Source organism: Rousettus aegyptiacus, unplaced genomic scaffold (assembly GCF_014176215.1).
Source record: "Rousettus aegyptiacus isolate mRouAeg1 unplaced genomic scaffold, mRouAeg1.p scaffold_m13_p_2, whole genome shotgun sequence".
NCBI classification, from domain to species: Eukaryota; Metazoa; Chordata; class Mammalia; order Chiroptera; family Pteropodidae; genus Rousettus; species Rousettus aegyptiacus.
The window spans coordinates 99,093,722-99,115,381 of NW_023416295.1; the positions used below are offsets into that span (position 1 = coordinate 99,093,722).

At 33.9% G+C, this 21,660-nt stretch overlaps 1 protein-coding gene across 3 annotated transcripts in view; it reads right to left on the minus strand.

The window, feature by feature from the left end:
* Positions 1-18,898, minus strand: part of MRPL42 (mitochondrial ribosomal protein L42) — a 56,207-nt gene extending 37,309 nt beyond the window's left edge. Inside the window, exons 1-6 of one of the 3 annotated variants that reach the window (XM_036236729.1) lie at positions 18,590-18,898; positions 16,911-17,074; positions 12,945-13,008; positions 11,226-11,310; positions 6,607-6,770; positions 3,710-3,811 (exon numbers count right to left, since the gene is read on the minus strand). In XM_036236729.1, coding sequence (XP_036092622.1) covers positions 3,739-3,811; positions 6,607-6,770; positions 11,226-11,310; positions 12,945-13,008; positions 16,911-16,980 — 456 coding nt within the window. In that variant the 5' untranslated portion in view covers positions 16,981-17,074; positions 18,590-18,898 and the 3' untranslated portion in view covers positions 3,710-3,738. The remainder of the gene's footprint in view (positions 1-3,709; positions 3,812-6,606; positions 6,771-11,225; positions 11,311-12,944; positions 13,009-16,910; positions 17,075-18,589) is intronic. The other 2 variants (XM_036236730.1, XM_016157624.2) reach the window with 2 other exon arrangements.
* Positions 18,899-21,660: the final 2,762 nt, after the last annotated feature.

Consider the following 21,660-nt stretch of genomic DNA (forward strand, 5'->3'; position numbering starts at 1 on the left):
AACATTTCTAAAGATTTTTTGTTGATTTTTTGAAAATTTGGAAAATACACAAATTAAGTTGAAAAGAACTGAGTACATCTACATATACTAACAGGTAGAATAATACATATAGCATTTTATGTAAACATGTCTACATGTACTTACATTGGCATAGAGAAAATTATGATTTTTTTACAAGTTCCAGTTCTGTGTCAATAATCGAGATTTTACTAGTATAATAGTAACCCTAAAAGGTATCCTCTCAAAGCAGTGGGAGTTTGGGAAGTCATGAACTTTCTGAAATTATTTATAAAATTTTTGAATGTGTTTTTCTGGGAAGTGGATTCATATATTTCATCAAATACTCAATGAAACCTGTGGTCCTAAAACGCTAAGAACTATCCTATAAAAATATGATTCAGCTGTTACATTGCTCAACTATTTTCACTACTCAAGACTGACTGAAAATGCCTGAGACCCTGACAGCCCTAAACTTAACAAAGTCAAGTTCTAAAATATGCTCAAATAAATGTCAAATAGCATTTAAAGATTTCTTTTATGCATGAATTTCAATATATGCTACAATCATAGACAAAGGAGATGAAAAGGAATCAGCCAGAGAAACCAAGAGAGTATATGAACTTTAGAAATGTAATAAGAGTTTCAACAAAGTTATTAAGGTTGAATTAATGAGAAAAATAACAGATAAGTCAAATACAATCATCAGGAACTCTGTAATATTGCTAAAACAATATGTTCTGGAAATAATTATACTGAAAGTATTGCTCCATCACTTAATTTCTTTCATGTCTACTGAAGAAGACTGAAGAAAGAACTTACACAGAGATGCTGGCAATTGAGAGAACTGATATGCCCCTCTTCCTAAGTACTGCCAACACTTAAGGCTAATAAGAGATACCCCAGAGGCAGCTGTGAAGAACAAAGAAACTCAGAATCATGTCCTCAGCAACTATTTACAGAGGAGCTATTAAATACAAATTTCTATGGGCAGTACAAAAAAATGGATTTGTATAAGGGGTTCCTCTCAAAGAATATGTTCATGTTCAAAATCCCATGACTTCGGGTAAATATAATGTAATAACTAATTCATTTTCATCACCTGTAATATCATCAAACAGGAAGAAGCAGGAGCCTCATGTTTATATATGCTATTTGTTTAAATCAACCTTTGCACGATTAACTATTAAAACAGTAATTTAGGCAAAGGCAGAGGGCAGGAAACTAAAAGTTCCATATAACCCAAAACTCAGTGTACTGGGTTTCCTCATTACCCTTTCCCTGCACTAAGAATTCAGACAGTTCTAGCAATCTTGGTAAAATCCGATTCACAGATTTAGCAGTAATGACTTTAACTTTAAATCTCTAGACTTCAGATAATATAATCACCCATGTTTATTGGCCACTAAACTATTACAGCATCAGTTCTGTAGTCATACTACTTAGCTCCCAGTCCACCCATCTTGGGTGAGGCCAATAATTAGATGAAGGTATTTCAGGACTGAATAAGGTGGGGCAACACCTTGGGATCTTAAAGCTTTTGCTGACCTTGATTAAGAATCTGATAATGAGGAACATCTTTGTGACCGACCTAGATAAAGTGGAAATTAGGTCGACCCATACAACTTAATTACTGAACTCTGGGAATAAAACTTCTAAGAATCATTGGGAAATATACCAGTGGACTATCCCAAGACTATCACAAAGTACCATTTCAAAGAGGCTGAACAACTTTAAGGTGTGAAGATAATTAAGTAAGACAATATTTCATCATACTAATTTGCACCCATACATTATATTAAAGATATTATATTAAAGGTCTTATGGAAAATTACAAAACAGAAGATGCATTCCTGATGAAGGAAGAATAATCTAGAGAAGATGTAACCAAAAATTTATCTACAAATATAACATTAACAAATATCTAATAAAATTCAAATTATATGTAATTGTGCTCATGTGTAGTAGCTATTCCAAGTGTCTATGATCAAATGAAATTTCATGAAGGAAGTGTATTAACTATTTAATGATTAGAGCAAATAGCTATAGAAGAATAAAAGTACTGAAAATCAAAGGAAAAATCATTTAGAATGGCTTGATACTGAAATGAAGTCAGGTTGGAAAGCAAAACCCAATTATATGCTACTTATAAGAAACCCACTTTAAACATAAAGGTACAGATAGGGTGACAGTAAAAGAATAGAAAAAGAAATCATGCAAATGCTAATCAACAGAAGGCTGGATAGGCTATATTAACACTAGACAAACTGGATTTCAGAATACGAAACATTAGCGGTAATAAAAAAAGAACACTTCATAAAAATAAAGGTGTCAGTTCATCAAGAGGATATAATAATAAATGTATATACACGCCTGATACAAGAACTTCAAAATACATAAAAACAGATAGAACTGAGAGGAGAGAAAAATCCACAATTATAGTGGTAGATGTCAACATTCCTCTCATAATAATTGATTAAATAGAAAATTAGTAAGGGTATAGACAACTTGCACAACATTACAAGCCAACTAAACCTAAGTAATACTTTTAGAACACCACTACCAACAATGGCAGAATATACACTTTCTTTTCAAATGCACATGAAACATTTACCAAGACAGACCATAATCTGGGTCATAAAACAAATTCCAATAGATGTAAAGACTGACATCATACAAAGTATGCTTTATGATCACAATAGAATTAAACCAGAAATCATAACAGAAAGATTTCTGAAAAACTTCAAAATATTTGGAAATTAACATACTGCTAAGGAGTCAAAAAAGAAATCACAGGGGAAATTAGAAAATATTTTTAACTGAATAAAATGAAAACAAAACATCAAAATTTGTGGAATGCAGGTAAAGCAGAAAAAATTTATAGCATTAAATACTTAATTAAAAAAGGACAGATTTCCAAACAATAGCCTTAATAAACTAGAAAAAAAATTAAACCTAAAGTAAGCTGAAGAAAACAAAGAGCAAAAATCAATGAAATAAAAAACAAAAACAATAGAATTGATGAAACGAAAATCAACAAAATAACAATACCAGAAATGAATGAGAGGTGATATCACTACGGATTATTAAAATATTGAAAGAATAAAAGAGGTTATTATGAAAAACTGTGTGCAAATAAACAATTGAGATGAAATAAAAAAATTCCTTGAAAGATACAAACTATCAAAGATTCCTCAAGAAAAAGTAGATAAACTAAATAGTCCTATGTATCAACTACAGTTATTGAATTTGTAGTTAAAAACCTCCCCACAAAGAAACTTTCACATCCAAATGGCTTTACTGGTGGATTCTAATATTTAAGGAAGAAATAATACCCATTCTACAAATACTCTCCCAAAAAAATTGAAGAGAAAGGACTATTTCTAAACCCATTCTATAATGCAAGCATTACTGATACCAAAACCAGATAAAAGCATTATAAAAAACAGACCAATAGCTCTAATAAACAAAGATGTAAAAATTCTACATAAATATTTTAGCAAATCAAATCCAACGATCCATGAAAAGAACAATATATCACGACCAAGTAAGGTTTAGCCCAGGAATAAAACATTGGTTTAACACTTAGAACCATTCAATATATTTCATCATCATAAAGACTAAAAAAGAAAAAAATACATGATCATCTTAATAAGTAAAGAAAAAGCATCTAACAAAAGTTAACACCCATTCATGATAAAAACTCTCATACCAGAAATAGAAGGAACTTCCTCAACCTGATTAAGGACATCTATAAAGAGATCCATAGTGAACACCATACTTAATGTTGACTCTATGCTTCCCGTCGCTAAAACTAGAAAAGAGACAATGATATCTGCTCTCAACACTTCAACTCAACAATAAGCACAACATTGTATAGCACTGGATAAGGAAAGAAATAAAAAGCATACATATCGTAAAAGGAAAAGTAAAATGATCTTTATTCAATGATACCATGATCATTTACGTAGAAAATCCTAAGGAATATATAAACAAGGTACTAGAACTAGTCTCACAATCACAGCACACCAAGTCAACATACAGAAAGCATTTATATTTCTAAATACAAACAGCAAACCACTGGAAATTGAAATTAGAAACTCAGTACCATTTATGATAGCATAAAAAAATAATGTTTGGGATAAATTTAACAAATAATGTATAATATTCATACACTACAAACTATAAAACACTAGTGAAATCTGAACAGACCTAAATAAATGGAGAAATCTACCATTTCAATAAATGAAAAGATTCAACACTGTTAACACAACAACCTTCCTAATATTGATCAACAGACAGACTGCAATCTCTTTCAAAGTCTCAGATGTCTTTTTGTAGAAATTAGTAAACTGATTCTAAAATTTATCTGGAAATGCAGAGGAACTAGGATTGCTGAGACAACTCTGAAACAAAGAAATTAGAAGACTAACTCTCCCTGATTTCAAGACTTTTTTAAAATTAGAGTAGCCAAAACAGTGGTATTGCAAAGAAAGACACATATATTAACGCATTTTCTGTTTAGAAAAAAAGTGCAGCTCACTGCCAGCGTTAAATTTTACATAAACACGCTCATTGAGGCTGCAGCAAATCTGACTGGTTTTCAATATGAAAATAAAATATAAAAACAGTTCTTGGAATTATTTCTAAACAGAACTTGTCTCTAATCCTAATGTAATAGAATTGTTTACATAAATCTGATTCATTAAATGAATCTGCGGCTAACAACTGTTGGAGAATGATGTCCATATCATGCATAGGAATGCTGTATTTTCTAGGATTTGACATTATCAGCAAGCAAGAATTACTATATTTTGTAAATGGAAATACCACTACTAAAAACAGAATGCTATAAATAGAATGATGTCATTTGTTTCCAAAGACTATTGAATACTATAGCAACATGAAAATAATGAAAGAGATTTTGTGGCAAACTTTGGGGGTTAGGTTAGGACTGTAATCCACAAGTTATCTTGGGGTAAATGCTGCAGTCGCAAGTGTCACCAGTGAGTATTTTGGGGTCAAACAAGAAATGGGTTAATAGAACAAAACAGAGAGTACAGGGCCCACATATATGGTCAATTGATTTTCAACAAATGTGCTAGGACAATTCAATGAAGAGAGATAATATTTTCAACTAATAGTGTTGGAACAACCAGATATACAGATGCAAAAAAAAAAAATACACCTCGATCTATGCCTCATACCATATATATAAATATTAACTCTAAATGGGTTATAGACCTAAATGTTAGCTAGAATTATAAAAATTCTAGCATAAAACATAGTAAAAAGCCTTAGTAACCTTGGATTTAGGCAAAGATTTTTTTAACTAGGACACAAAAATCTAAAAAGGAAAAATTTGTAAACTAGACTTCATCAAAATTAAAAACTTTTGATCATCAAAAGACATTGTTAAGGAAATGAAAGGCAAGCTAAAAACAGGCAGTAAATATTTACAAAACAAATATCTATCTCATAAGGGACTTTCAAGTTTTACACCTTAATAAGACAACCAATCTACTTTTTTGAAAAACAGCCAAAACATTTGTAGATACTTTACCAAAAGAAAACAAACAAAAAAATCCCAAAACATACGAATGGCCAATAAGCCTATGAAAAGATTTCAACTTCTTTAGTCATTAACAAAACATAAATTAAAATCACATGGAAAGATTACATCTTACCCCAAAAAATGACTAAAATTAAAAAGACTGATAATACCAAGTATTGAGGAAGATGTGGAAAAACTAGAACTCTCACGCACTACTGGTAGGAATACATAATGGTTCAGTCACTTTGACAGTTTATTATGAATTTAAATAGGCTCTTTATCACAAATTGAGTAATCCTACTCTTAGGTATTTACCCAAGAGAAATGAAATACATCAATATAATGACTTGTACCTGAACATTTATGCAGCTTTATTCATAAGAGCCCAAAACTGTAAAGAATCCAAAACTGCCATCGATTGGTAAATAAACAAATTGTGGTCTATCCATACCAGGGAATACTATTCAGAAATAAAAAGGGACAACCCCTTGGATACACAAGATGGATGAATCTCATAAGTATTAAACTAAGTGAAATAAGCCTGACACGAAAGCTTACATACTGTATAATTCCATTTACATGAAATTATAGAAAGGGTAAAACATGATATTTTAGGAATTCATTAAATTCTAAAAAGTGATGGGAAGCAGATCAGTGATTGCTAGGGTTAGGGGTTAAAGGAAGGGAACTGCAAAAGGGCACAAGAGAACTTTCTGGAGTGATAAAATAGTCTATATTTAATGACTGTGTTATTCAATGGTATTCATTTGTCATAACTCATAGAATTGTATACTTAAAACTGATGAATTTTTCTATATGTCAATTATAACCCACAAGAGCTTATTTAAGAAAAGATTCTTCAAGAAGAGTGAGTTAAGAGGAAAACTAGAGTGGGAGACAATATTAATAATTATCATTACCATACTGAGTATATACCATATGCCACGTGCTTAACCTATATGATTATATTTATCTCAAAAACACCATACGAATTAGGCATTATTATACCTTTTATTTTTTTTTGAGATAACAAGAGTTAAGAAAATAGAACTTACTGTCCACGAGGATACCATCGGTGCTTAGTAGTAAAGAATATTTTGCTAAGTTGCTCTATCATGGATCCTTGCTCAAAGGGTTCATCTTTTTCTTCTAATCTGGTTTTCAGCACTTGATCTTGTGTTTCTTCATGATTATGTACAGGATCTGGCCGAGGGATAGGCTACAAAACAATCAGTAATGAACAGCATCAAAATGTAGGAATGTTAGCCAGCAATTGATTGAGTTTACAGTAAAATTACCATGCTCAAGAATTCATTATAATATGTCAAGGTAGGTAGATATCAGAATTGAGTTTTGCTTTTAAAGATTGGAAATATTTTTCTTCTCACACCAAGTTTTGGGTGTCTTTTCCAATAAAAAAGTTCTTATTTAAAGTTCTGTTCCCCTCTTTAATAATAAAGACTTATTACTTTAATTTCTATTTCTCAAACTTATAAATTGTGCCTACTATTTTTTAACTTACAAGTTTAGTCTCTATCTTGTATATCATTAAAGTGATATACAATGAAAAGTCTTACACTGAAAATGACATTTCTTATATCCAATTGAAGCAGGAAAAATGTAGTTTTTATTTTGATGAATTAAATGCCAAAAAATGATGTTCTATGGCAATCTGAGTGTATCTTATAGCATATACTTATATTCATTTAGCTTATGTACATAAAAATAATAAGACCTCATTAAAAAGCAATATATATAAGTGCGTGAAGGTGGCACAAATACATCAGAAATGCAAAATAACAAAGATATCAGTGAGAAGTAGAACAGGAGCCAAGTAAGAGACTTGTTGACAAGTGAAGAATATACCTGACAAGGAATAATAAACATTATGAGTAAAGAAACATAAGTAGGAACACATGATAAAGAGGGAATCTTTAAAAATAAATCTCACAAAACCAGATTATGAAAGACCTTCACAGTTAGGCTTAGAAGTAACAACTTGACATAAGTAGAATAAGGAACCACTTAGTGTGAGAGGGAATAAGGAGAAAGTATAATGAAGAGGTTAAGAACTTAGGCTTTGGACTTTGATTCTATCACTTATTAGCTTTGTGACCTTGGGCAAGTTATTTAAGCTCTTAATTTCCCTTTCTATAAAATCGGATAAGTAATATCTATCTAATAAGGGTTTGATGAGGATTCAGTGAGATAATAATATATAGATTGCTTAGCTGTCTCTCATTCTCTAAGAGTTCAAGAATGATAGGTAGCTATTAACATATCTTTTACGTCCTCAACCAGAAAAAAAAATGATATAAATTTAAAGAAAATGTGCTCCTTAGACGCTTAAAGTAATATTAAAGTATCATCTCATTTATAAAGTGAAATATTAATAAATGTCTTTGTAAGTTAATATCAGACCCTGTGAGGTACAAGCAAATATGAGATTACGGCATATAGTTTTTTCTTTTAGATTATGCTTTTTGCTAAAGAGCGAATGTTTTAAATATTATCTAAAAGTTATTTTCAAGTGTTAAAACATGTTCATGGTCTCTGATCCTATTCCTAAGCCAGCTCAATTCTAATATACCACAAATTCTCTCTGCTTTCTGTGATTAAAAACTGGTTTTTTATTTTTCCAGGCACATAGATAAAATATTGGAATTAATGGCTTCTTCAAGGTCTGTACCAAAAGCCTCTTGCAGACCCAGAATTTTTAGGTAGTGTTTGATCTTCTCGATCAGCTTCAAAAAAAGGGTACATAAATATTTCAATAAAAAAGGAAAAACTTTTTAAAGAACCTGAATTTCAACTTTATTCATAATTGTCAACCTGAGTTTCCCATTTTTCTTAAGAATTTAAAAAACTCAACATGCAAAATTTTCCACTAAATCAACCACCAAAAAGAACTGCCTAGTATTTACATTTTTACTTCATTTTTCCGAGTCATTATTTTTTTGCCCCTGGTATATCTTTATTTTCCTAAACTAGAAATCCTAAATTGAAAAACATTGTTAGAACACTAGTACTTTTAATAAAGCATACACCTGGCAGAAGTAGAAAGAAGGATCTTTTTACCTAGACCTATAGAAGATAATCAACATGTTTTAGATTCAAATGTAAATTACCAGAAGACCAAAGAAGCAAATCATCTTAACTTTCTTTCTTCCTTTTTTTCTCCTTTTACTATTATTAGCATTTATTTGATGCTGAATATATTCCCAGGCCATAAGTTTTGTTTCCTCAGCTTCTCCTGGGACATCATTTTCTTCTGTGCAAGCTCCTCTTCCGGCTCAGGAACACCCTGCTCCGTTTCAGTGAGGGCCATCTCCATGTGGCGGGGCGTTCATGGAGGGTTCATCCGCCCACAAGCTCTGTTACCTTCTTGCTCTGCATCTCAGGAGCCTTGTTCTCCTGAGTGTGCCAGACTCTGCATCTAAACCTTGAAGTTCAGCATCACTCTCTACATTTTTAAGCACGTGCAGCAAAAATTCAGCACTCTCTTTGGGTCACTGACTCTGCATCCTGCCCCACTGTTGGGCCAGGGCACACCTACCAACTCTGCCATGGTAACAACAGAATGGCACACACTGCTTCTGTAAAGTGACACCCTTCGGATGCTTGGTGGCTTTTCGGATATGTATACCCCCGATGGCCTGGGCAGCTTTATGAACGTTCTTAAAGTGAACATGAAGATCTGACCTCTTGATCTACATGATTTTGTGGGGTTTTCTGGGTCAAGGGAATAGTGAAGCATTTTCAGAGGTCACTTCAAGCTGCTTATAGGAAGAGCTCATCTTAACTTTCTTAAAGCCAGTCTTAATTATTATTTCTACACATGATCAAGAATCAAAGGGCCTGCTAGAGTTGCAGCCCTACTTCCTGGAGAAAAGAGTAAAATCAAGTCTAAATGTTAAGTCACGTTTGAGGATATTTAATTTTATACATTATCACCATGAGATTTGTAAATCTGGATTCAAAGGAATGTACTTTAAGAGTAACATGTTTTCAAGAATGCAAGACTGGAAGGAAGGAGGGCCAATTATTTGTGATTAGAATATCTCTAGGGTACCATTGCAGTGGAGGTTGAAGCAGAAAGAAAGGAGCAAGAAGTGAGAGACCAGATCATCTACACTGATACTGAAATAACAAAAATTAGTATAGAGACAGCGTGGAGAGTGACACTACATCTAAAATCTTCAAGAGTAGAAGGATGGAGAGAGAGAAGTAAACTGCGATGGGGAGGTGACAGCAACAAAAAAAGGTAGTGAGTGGTATAGTTTAATGATATAAACTACAAAGCTAGAAATTGTTAAAGAGAAGGAAAAATGGTCTGGATGTGATAATAAGGAGCTACAGAGACACCTACCCCACCTCTAGGCCCAATCAGTAATAAAAGGATATAAGAGAGAAAACAGCAATGGTCAAGGAATCACTGGCCCCAGAGCACAGCCAGGTTTACGTTAAGCCAGAAGGTGAAGGCAACATTCTGGAAGAAGTTAAGTTTATGAAAGATTTCATTTTTGATAGTGTTCTAAAAGTGCAGTGGAAAAGTTTTCAGAATTAGGAGAGATAAGAGAAAGGTCAGATTCAGGGATGTAAAGAACCATATATGGAATGAGAGTCTGGATGCTGAGAAATGACCTCACAGTGCTGGGCTTCTTGGTGTAACTACTAAAACAGGATAAAGTATGTAACCAGAAATATATCACAAAATAGAAATGGAAGAAGGCACATAATAGTGTGAGCTGGAAGGTTTATAGGCCAAAAGTCATTGACTTAGCCCTATTTTCCACAAAATAAAAGAAAAAAAAGAGGTACTGGATTATTGCCTACTATATCTGGCTAGAACACAAAGCAGGCAGACAAAATGGTGAGGTTAAAAAGGGAACAAAAACTAGCAAAATAACATTAAGCTATTTTGCAAATCAACCAGTACTCTGGCTCTAATGATAATTTTTAAAAATAGGTACCACTAGATGCATCATGTGATGGCTTGAATTATCTAATTATTTTCTCCTCAAAAAAGCAAATCGAACATTACCAAATATGGTAGAAGAAGGCTTAAAGAAACAGGAGAAAGCATTTCAAATATAAAATAAAAAGACTTGAGCCAAGCTAAAATAAATTGTATTAAAAACAAAAACAAAACCTCTCCCATCTAGTGCCTAGCTTTTATAGAAATTAAACTAGGCCACTTAAAATATATGCCCATGTTGGCCAATTAGGAAAAAAAACTTACAAAAACTAAAAAGAAATTTACCAAACAGTCAAAGGATTATCAGAACCAATACAATATAAAAGTAATGAAACAGTACTCTAAAATATAAGTTTTTCATAATTTATTAGATTATAACATAGAGTAGTAAGGGACAATGTGTTTTGTAAGTTTATATCAGGTATGTTTGAACTCTAATCAGAAATCTACCAAATTTTAGACCGGAAAACTGATGCCATAATTGTGTTTAAATGGTTCACCCTGTGTACTGAAAACAGCCTTTAAAGAACGATGAAACAGAAATAAGAGAAAAATCAAAACAGTAAAAGTCAAAAGAAAATCTAAGCCAAATTTTAAAAATCAAATAAAAGGAAATCCTTCTCTTTGGTTACTGTAAAGAAGAGTGAATATTTCTAACAGCAAATTAAAAATAATAAGAAACTTTCTCATACATACTTTTGTGTGTTCATATGGAATATCAACAGAAGGATGGTAGCATACTATTGTCCTGCCATCAGATGTCAAAGCAAGCTCTACTTTGCTAAAAAAGAATGTTTTAAAAACAGAGTTATACTGTATTCAAAGCAGAATAATTATTCTTAGAGCTAAAATTAATCAATCATGAATCCCTGAAGAATAGATGTCATGTCACTGACAAACCTGGTACCCATATCATAGAGTGCTACTTAGACTATCCCACAAAGTATGTCAGTTTACCACAATGAACTCCTAATTACCCACTATTTTATCTAAATTATTCTTCAAATTATTTGTTTTTAATCTATCCAAATCTTTGGAAGATACCTTCATGTTTATTCGTCACCATTATTAGAATTTCTTCTCCTTATCTAGTAACTGTCTTCAAGAAGGACATTACTTGGTTGAATTATTAAAGTTAAAGAGCAGCAAAGTATATGATCTTCCAGGTAAAGGATCACCTGAATTTCTAATCATAAAGATTGTAGCTGAGCACTTTTTCTAGATAGGCATTTTTCCTTTGGCAGAACAGTACAACTTTAAGAAGCTTCCCATAAAAAGGGTTCTGTGGTTAAACAAATTTGGGCATTACTAAACATTTTCCCTTCTCTCCTTTAATGTGTTTTCAGAAGAACACATTCTGGGCAATACTCCTCTAAATATTTCCAGGAATTCCCTAGCTGGATCTCCTTCCTTCAGGTACCAAGTAACCAAGCCTGTTTTTCAAAGATTCTGCAATTACTATTGTACTTGGAACCATATATATTACAAGGAACACAACTTTCAGCTTCTGTTAAATTTATGTGTTCTCTAGATGTCTGTAAACTTAAGTTTCTAGGATTTCAACAGCTAGCGTATTTGAGCCAGATCAGCATTTAAACTATAACGTATATTTTAGCTAACACAGGGTAAGGTATTAGGTTGTTTCACTATGATTTTAAGATTGAATACCATAACAGGACTATGATGAACTTTTAATGTAACAAATGAATTTTGCTGAAGGATGGAGTTTTACATAAAGCAAAAACAGTTGTAAGACTCATTCTTTTCAGGTTCAAAAATGTTACCTATTTCCTTGTCTAATTCCATTGCTATTTTAGCACTTACTAAACATACAATTAAAACTACACAGTGTCCAAAGGGAAGAAAATACATTTTGGACTAAAATTTAAAATTAAAAAAAAAGTAGCTTAAGAAAATATGTTACAGTTTCCACACACCAGACTCCGCTATAGAGAAATGAAGACAACATCTTATTCATACATTATCCCCGGTTCTTAGCAGTGACTAGAATTGAATAAGTACCAAATAAATTGTGGTTGAATTAAATATTTGTAATTTAGGATTATTCAATGTCAAACAAAAGATAACTGTATAAACTAATAGATATAAACCCTAAGAGAAAACTATAAAAACTAATTAAATTTTCCAGGAAGCTAAAGAATGCTTTAGGAAGAAGAGCTTTGCTAACAGCATATCTCCTAATGACAAATTAGGTATTCACTAAAACACAATGATAGTGATTTTTATTTGAAACGTTTATAAGCCCAGATTCTGAGCAAACAAGATCACTGAAATCATTTTAAAAAATAAAATTAAAGAATAATCAAAAAGCAGAAAACCCCCAAATAAGAAATAAAATCATTTCAGATACAGCTAACAGACTGTAATTTTTTTCAATTGAATTTTGATACATACCAATTATAGTCATCTGGAAGAGAAGAATATGTAGATTTATGAGAAACACAACATAAAGCTCCATCTGCAAAAACCCCAAACAGTAAAGTAGATTTAGTTAATTTGAGCATATGTTCTCACATAAATATAAAGCTCGTTTCACGCATTCAACAAATATTTGCTGTGTTTACTATGAAACGTGGATGTAATAGGGGCCAGGGATTCAATAAGTAAGATCCAGTCCCTACTCTCGGAAACAGTACAAGTCTGGTGATAGGCAGAGAAGTGAATGAACAATTCTAATATAAAAGATAAGCCCTGTTAGGATGGGTAAGCATTGGGAGAGAGAAAGAAGCACAGTGGAATTGACGTGTAAGGTACTCTGAAGGTTGGGGGAATAAACAGGAGTTGGTAGGGGTAAGTATAATGTTCCTTGTAGAGGGAATAACAAGTGCCAAGAACCAGAGGCAAGAAAGAACATGAAGTACCTGGATATTCTAACAACTTTCATGTACTGGAGTGAACAATTTTAAAGGAGTGTCAGGTGATTAAATACAAAATAAATTGTTAAAATTAATCAAAATGCTCATATTCCAAGTACCTTTTCCTCTTTTAGGATACCTACAAATTTAAGAGCCATAACTACTTTTTTAAAAGCTTGTGAAAGGTTCTCCTATGTTCAGAGAAAAGGTATTCTTTTAAATATAAAGAAAAAATGTAAATGTAGCTCACAAAAAAAAAAGCAAGTTCTGAATATAACTTGGCTAAAGCCAAGGAGCAATCTCTCTTAACTGAGCCTCTTGCTCCTCAGAATGAAACGTCGTCTCCAGTTTGTTCAAATCACTCACCCTTCAGAATCAAATGCTACTCTTCCATGAAATCCTTTTCCCCCTCCCTGCCCCACAATCTCCATCACAGAAAGAAGAGTTGTCTTTTTTACATGTCCTACAACCAACACTCCATATGGCATTGCTATACTTTCCTTGTGGTCATTTTTTTCTGCATCAGTTATTTATGTATATCAAAGAGATGTAAAAAAGATGTCTTCCAGGTTTGTATACTTGTCTTTTCCCCAAGGATTGCATACATTCAGAGGTCTACATGTAAATTCCTACCCCAAAGCATAAAAACTACTTTAACAAAATTCACTATCGTAAAAGATTATTCAGCAAAATGTCAATCCCAAAATTCTACAGATATAACAAAATACAAGGAATTAGAAATTTAACCTTGTTTCTCAAGATTTATTAATTTTCAATTATCTGTGCTAACACAGAGGAGCATTCAATAAGACAAATCAGAGAATAAAGTAAAAAAAAAAAATACATATTTTATTTTCTTGTTTGATACTGCTGAGGATCTTCCTAATTATGCATGGATTAATATCAAAAAAAATTTATTCTCTGAGTACAAACCTGCTAGGTGGTGTACATGTTCGCTTAAAGTAACAGGGTTGGATGGCAGAAGCAGGACAGAGAGAAAGAAGTAAATAGGCAGGAGGGGAAATTTAGACAACGGTATTTCAGTTCAAGAAACTGTAAAATTTCTAATCTGTACTTACATAGACATTTGTTTGTACCCTCATGATATATATCACATTCTACCTTATATTCTAGGTATCTCGTTTCCACAGATGTCTTTTTGATTCACAAGTCTAAATCAATTCCTTAAGGCCAGGAAACACACAATGTTCATTACTGTATCTTCTATAGTGGCTACAAATAAAATGACTGCCAAACTGTCTCTAAAGTATTCATTTCTGCAGAATCAATACATAAAAACCTCACATGACATTTTATCAAGATAAAAATTCTAGATATGGTCAGTATCAGAGGTTCTAAACATGTAATTAGAACTAATGCCAAAGTTAACATCAATCGATCCAAACCAATTAAATGTGCCAGAAAGAATTTCAATGAGAGTTAGCTTGCTCTCTGTAAGTTATGGGCTATTCATTACATACATGTGTACGTGTGTGTGTGTGTGTGTGTTAAATTGCATTTTGATAAGATATATAAAAAAGCTGATAGCTCCACTTTACAAATTTACAAATGTTCAATATTTTAAGTTACTACAGGAAAGGCAGTACAGCAGAAGGTGTATTGGACAAAGTAAGACGAGGAGAGCTAGGTTTTGATCGCAGTTCTCATTTACTGGACATACAACCCTGGGTAAGTTTCTGATGTCCAAAGAACTCAAGTTCCTTCATTTTCAGAAAGAGTATCGTATGGCATATCATGTGGTATTATTCAAAGTTGTAAAATTCAAAGGTGAAAGATCAAATGGCTTAATATACTTAAAAAATTGTAAAATGTTCCACATTCCCATGTTGACTACATATTGTGGAAGGTTTTTTTAAGTTTCTTTTGAAATGTAGGGAAGACATTTTATTTTTGCTCATTGTTCTTCCGTAATCATGCTTTTACTTTGCTTCTAATTTTAATGTCCTTCCTTTTATATAAAATATCAATAACAATAGTAATAATACTTTACTTTCAATAATACTAATAACAAATTGTGCAGAACAAGGGGCTTTGACATGCAAGAAGTTGGTCATTGAGTACTAGGATGACTGATATAAATTTTCTGAGGTAATGTAAGTTAATTTTTAGTTAACTACATATTTTGACAACTCCAATCCATTTGGATCAGTTCAACGAACATTCAATTATCACCTATCACATATGCATGAGGCACTGATGAAACCAAACAAATGAGATGCTGTACGAATCTACAATCTAGGGGGTAAAGTATACATACACAATTTTCACTTATCAGATTAAGTGGATTTCAGATCAACCTAAGTTAAGAACTAACGTGTCAGGACATGGACTAGGTAAAAAGTGATTAGGTCTGATCTTCCATCAGCCTTAGGGTTGGGTTCCTGTCAGGGCAAAGAGGAAGCTAAGCAGCAGTAGTCTCACTCCCAATTCTCAACAACAAAAATGCTCCTAGGTAATCAAGAGCTGACTGTACTTTTGTTTTGCTTTGACTCTAATTTATATCTAAAGTATCTTAGCAATCTCCTCCTGGGTTTACTTAGTTAATTATACTTTTACTTATACCTTTTAAACTAGCCTTCAAACAACTCTTTTCCCCATAACTCAATAAATGAACATGAAGGAAGAGATTCACATCAGGCAGAGATGTGTAAAAAAGTTGGCTGATATAGCTAAACATAAAAAGCAAACCTATTGTAGTCCTCTATGTCTGAAATGGGAGAACAGCATTCACAGACAGTGGAAAAAGTAAGTGAAAGAAAGGTAGCTGGGAAAGAAGATTTTAATAATTTATTTACTTATATAAATGTTTTGACTATCAAATATGTATTAATAGGCTTTGAAGAAAACGATTATATACATTTGTTTAGAAAAGAAAGGTAGAAATTACATTTTATTTTGTAATGCCTAAATACATAAAAAAAAAAAACACAAAGAGAATACACCAAAATATTAACAATGATTATCTAAGATGGAATTGTAACTTTGCCCTTTATTTCCTGATTTTAAGTACTACTAAAAAAGTAATGTGTAAAAATATAGTAAATATAAATGATTCAAACCAGAGAAAGTTCCTCTTTATCAATCCCTCACTTGCACTCAGCTAAAAATATCACTTGTGGTCTACACAGATAACCTATTTCTATTTGGTCCATACCTTTTACTCTATACTTACACATACACAAACACACACGTAGTAGATTGTCTTTTAAATGTGCAAATAAGATGATACGATATTGTTCTGACACACTTTTTCCCCCTTCCATTTGGAGATATTTACATATAGTAAAGATGTACCATAATTTATCCATTCCCCTTTTGATAAACATTTATAATTTTCTTCCCTTTTCCATTATTGCAAATGCTCCAGGTATTAAAAGATATATACAATAACCAAATGCTTTAAATTTTCTATAATGAATAAATATTTCTATCTAAAATATTAGAAAAAGTTTAAAACTTTTTAAACATTAAAAAGCTCACTTACTTTTAATTGGAAATAAATGTTTCAAGATAGATCTGTTTGATAGTGCCCATTTTACTGCTGCTACTGCCATGATGAACTGAGATGTTTATCGGGTGGTATGAAAAAAGATGATTTGAAGAGAAACTGCTTTTAAATTTTGCTTCTAGGTATATCTATTTTCATCCCTGTGTAAGAGATTTAAAAAAAAATCTATCAGTGCTACCTATGGTAAATTAAAATGACACGATATATTGACCACTATGAGAATAAGATAGGAATCACAAACTAAAATCACAGTCACCTAGAGCTAATCCTTTAAAACACTTTCCATCTCCATGCAATATAAGACAATGAGCAACATCATCAAAATATAGGATCAGAAACCTCAGGACTATGTCCATTACAATTTCTCTAAAATGCAAACTTCTCAACACCTAGTATACCCTTAGAAACTGTCAAATATGCTACACCGAGCATCCTCCTTCATAATATTAATGTGTCTGTGTACAACCTCCTAGGTACCATACACAAGATCTAGATCTTATTACTTAAAGTAGTATTGTTTCTGATTAAATGAAATATTAAACGAGACCTATTCTTAGTCTATTACTGATAAATACAAACACATATAAACACCCTGAAATCCCATCATATATATATGTATATATATATGGTTTTTATTTTTCAAAGTGCTTTCATTACCATTTCATGTGACATATGTTTATTTTTATTCATGAAGAAATTAAAGCACAAAGTTTAAATGACTGGCTTCAAAGAACTTTCAGTCACTTACAAACTGAGAAACTTTGGGCAAGTCTTTAACTAAATGACCCTCAGTTTCTTCCACAAAAATGGTGAAAACCACCACAATGTCCATGGCTACTGAGAATAAGACATATCAGCATTGTTACATCCCGTGTGTTCAATTAGCTTCGATGACTATTCAGTCCCTTCCTCCATACTAATAAAATGGAATTAGGCCACGGGGCTTTGCAGTCTTGTTTGCTAGACTAAACTAATTAGGCTCATTCCTGCTGCTATCCCCGAGTACATACAATATGCTTTTTACAGTTTAGGACCCACTTTCCTATGCATTACCTGCTCTTTCACAAGAAACACAGGCATCTTTATTTTTTACTTTGATAACAGAGTCTCAGAGAGGTCAAACGATTTACCTGACCACTATATCGCTGCTTAAGCGACAAGGGTGGTACGCAAACCCTTCCCTTCTGAGCACGAACCAAGGAACAAAACATTTTGGGCGGGAATTAGGCCAGTCAGACCGAGGCAAGCACACCCAGCAAGGGGCAGATTATTTATCCCCCAAGAGAGAGACATTCTGGGTAAATCACTCGGCCCAGAATTCAAACCGGAAGCAAAAACAGCGGAGGGTCTCCAAAGGTTAGAAGTTTGAGAGGAGGCTACCAGGAGGTTGGAGACTAGCACTCACGGGCAGATCCGAAAGACTTAACCTGGAGGGCTCCCCGAGCAACTGGCCAAGGCACGAAGGGAGCTCCACAGGAAGCACGCGGTCACATCCCGACCCTTCCGCAGGACGGACCGAGTCTGGTGACGCCAGAGGCTTTATTCTGCCGCGAACGGCACTTAAGAGACCTCGAAAACTGAGGGTAAACCTTCTGAGCGTGCCCAGCTTAGCTTCTAGAGATCCCCTGGCTGGAGAAGGAAAGGGCAACGGTTACCTGGACAGCTGCTCCCAACGAGCCCGCCATCTACCTCAATCCGGGTCCTGGGAGTCTACGCTCCACGCGCCTGTGGGGCACTCTGGGAAATGTAGTCTCAGGAAAAAGCTCCGGGTGCTGCTGGAGGAACGGAATCCAACCTTCGTGCTCCTTCATCTAGTTGCAGCAGTTTACCTGCAACTTTACCCACGTCACCTAAAAAATGCTAAGTCACTTCCCCACGCACACATCCTTAGAGAGTAAGTACTACTTTTTTTTTTTTTAAGTTTATACTAGCAGAGGAACTGGAGATCGCTCCTAGGAGAATGAGTTAAGGTTTCCCAGAGTAAGGAACATTTCAGAGAAGCACCGAAAAGAGGTGGAGTTGGATGTGACGTTTGAAATGAGAGTGGGGAAGGCCTCCAATCCGAAAACCGAGCAGTATGTTCTGAGAACTGTGCTGGCTGTTCGTTATGGGAGGAATAAAATGTACAAAACTCTGAACTTTGCCTTTTATTTTGGGTAGAGAAAAGGCTCCTGGGCTTTAGTACTTTCCATTCTCATTGACAGCAGTGCTCACACTTGTGACTCTTGCCTTACATTATACAGGTCTTGCTCAACTATCATCTCAGAGAGGACCTCACCGTTAAAATAGTCTCACTCACCCTTGTCCGGCTGCCTTCCTTTATTTTTATTCATTACATTTGCTATTATATATTATTTGTTTTCTTGTTTAATGTGTTTCATTCTAGAACAAGATAAAAAGTATCTTTTTCTATATTGTATACAAAGTTAACAACTGGAGCTGTGCTTGGCCTCATTGTAGGCTGCCAGTATCTGTTGAATGAAACAATAATATAGCAGATATCCAAGATAGTAGATGATGGGCTGCTAAAGCAGCAGTTTAACTAAGGAATTAATTTCCCCCAAGATTTGCAAAATATTGTATTTATGCACATTTTTCTGAAAAGGATTCGTAGCTTTTATCATGTATTCATGGGGGTCAATAAACCCCTCAAAAAGTTAAGGGCCATTGTCTTGAAGTGATTAATTTTAAAAATAAGTAAATATAAGTTCATAATAAATAAAAATAAATATGGTTGCTGTGGTGTCTGTCTTCATTTCCTACAGAATATCAGGCTCATTCTGCTGCTAATCTTTGCTCCTGTAGAAGCCCACACTGAGGGCCCATATGTCTTTTCTAATTTGTCCATCCTTCAAACCATCCTGTAATGTCTTTCTGGACTATACTGTAGGAAGAAACAGAGAGGAGAAACAGATTTGAATAAGTCAATCAACTGGATTTGTCAAACATTCACTGTGCAAAGCAAAAGAGAGAGAGATCAAAGATGAGTCCAGTGGATGTCTTTATGGCTATGAGCAGAGTAGGGATGATTGACAGACAGAGAAACTCACTTGATGGGGCCAGGAAAGGTTCACTTAATGAGACCAGGAAAGAAACTAACCATATGCATGGGAAAGAGAGAAGAGACAGCTCTAGGCTGAGGGAACAACTTAGAAGTCCAAAGAAGGTGGAAATAGCTTTCCATATGCTGGAGTATGGTATAGAGGAGAGTAGCAGGAGATAAAATAAAAGCCAGGTCATGTTAGGCTTTGTGGGCCTTGATGATGATAACACAGAATTAGGACACAGTCCATAGGTATAGATATTATTCCAAATGCAGTAGGTAGTCACCAAAGGGTTTTAACACAAAAGAAGTGACATGATATGATTTATGTTTTTAAAAGATTACTTTGGTGGTACTGTGAGGAGTGGCAAGACTGCAAGTGAGTCTAATGAGGATATTGCTTTATTGTAGTCAAGTTAAAAGATGAAGGTGATGATGCAATGGAGGGTGGCAATAGTGGAGATGAAAAGAAGGGAAGAGAGTCCAGATGTGTTTTGAAAGTAGAAATGATGAGAGAACTCACTGATGTCTTGATTGGTTGTGGGAATTGAGAGGAAAAACACTTCAGGTGACTCTTTGATGACTAGCATGAAGGTGGTGTGGTTCATGAGATGGGGAAGATGGAAAGAGTTTTGGTGGGGGGTCTGATGGGAGTAGAAATGAATGATTCTACTTGAGAGTTGTTGAGTTTGAGACACCTCTGTGATATCTCAAATAGAGATATAAAATGAGGCAGGAGTTGGACAGATGTATTTGGGAAATAGAGGTTATAGGCTAGACATAGATTTAAAGCCATGGAAGTGTTGAGTGCACATAGAGAGAGTGCAGAAAAAAAGAAAAAGGAGTGTAGGGAAAAAAAAGAAAAAGGACCCAGAACCAACCCGAGGGAATTCCTGCATTCAGAGGTCAGGTGAAGGAGAACAGCCAGCAAGGGCCTCTCAGAAGTGTCAGGGAGAGAGACCATGGTGTGAGAGTAGTAGGTAAGAGAGGCATGTCATGAAGTGTTTCATAACTTTAGAGTTCAGTGCTGGCAAGTTTAAAACTATAATTTCCAAAAAATACATACTTGAAATACCAGCAAATAACTTACATTATTATAAAGACAAGAAATAACAAATATTGGAGAGGATGTGGAGTAAAGGGACCCCTCATGCACTCTGTTGGTGGAAATATACTTTGGTGCAGCCACTGTGGAAAACAGTGTGGAGAGTCTTCAAAAATTAAGAATAGTACTGCCATATGATCCAGCTATTTCACTGCTGGGTATTTATCATCCCCAAAACATGAAAACACTAATTTAAAGAGATATATACACTCCCCAAGTTTATTGCAGCATTATTTACAATAGTCAAAATATAGGAAAAACTTAAATGTCCATCAAGGAATGAATGGATAAAGAAGATATGGTACATATAAACACACACATACACAATGAAATACTACTCAGCCATAAAAAGGAGTGAAATCTTGCCATTTGTGACAATATGGATGGAACTTGAGGGTATTATGCTAAGTGACATAAGTTAGATGGAGAAAGACAAATACCATATGATTTCATTCATACATGGAACCTGAAACAAACAAACAAACAAATAAAACAGAAACAAATTCATAGATACAAAGAACAGATTGGTGGTTACCAGAGGGAAAGTGGGTTGGGAGGTGGGCAAAATGGGTGAAGGG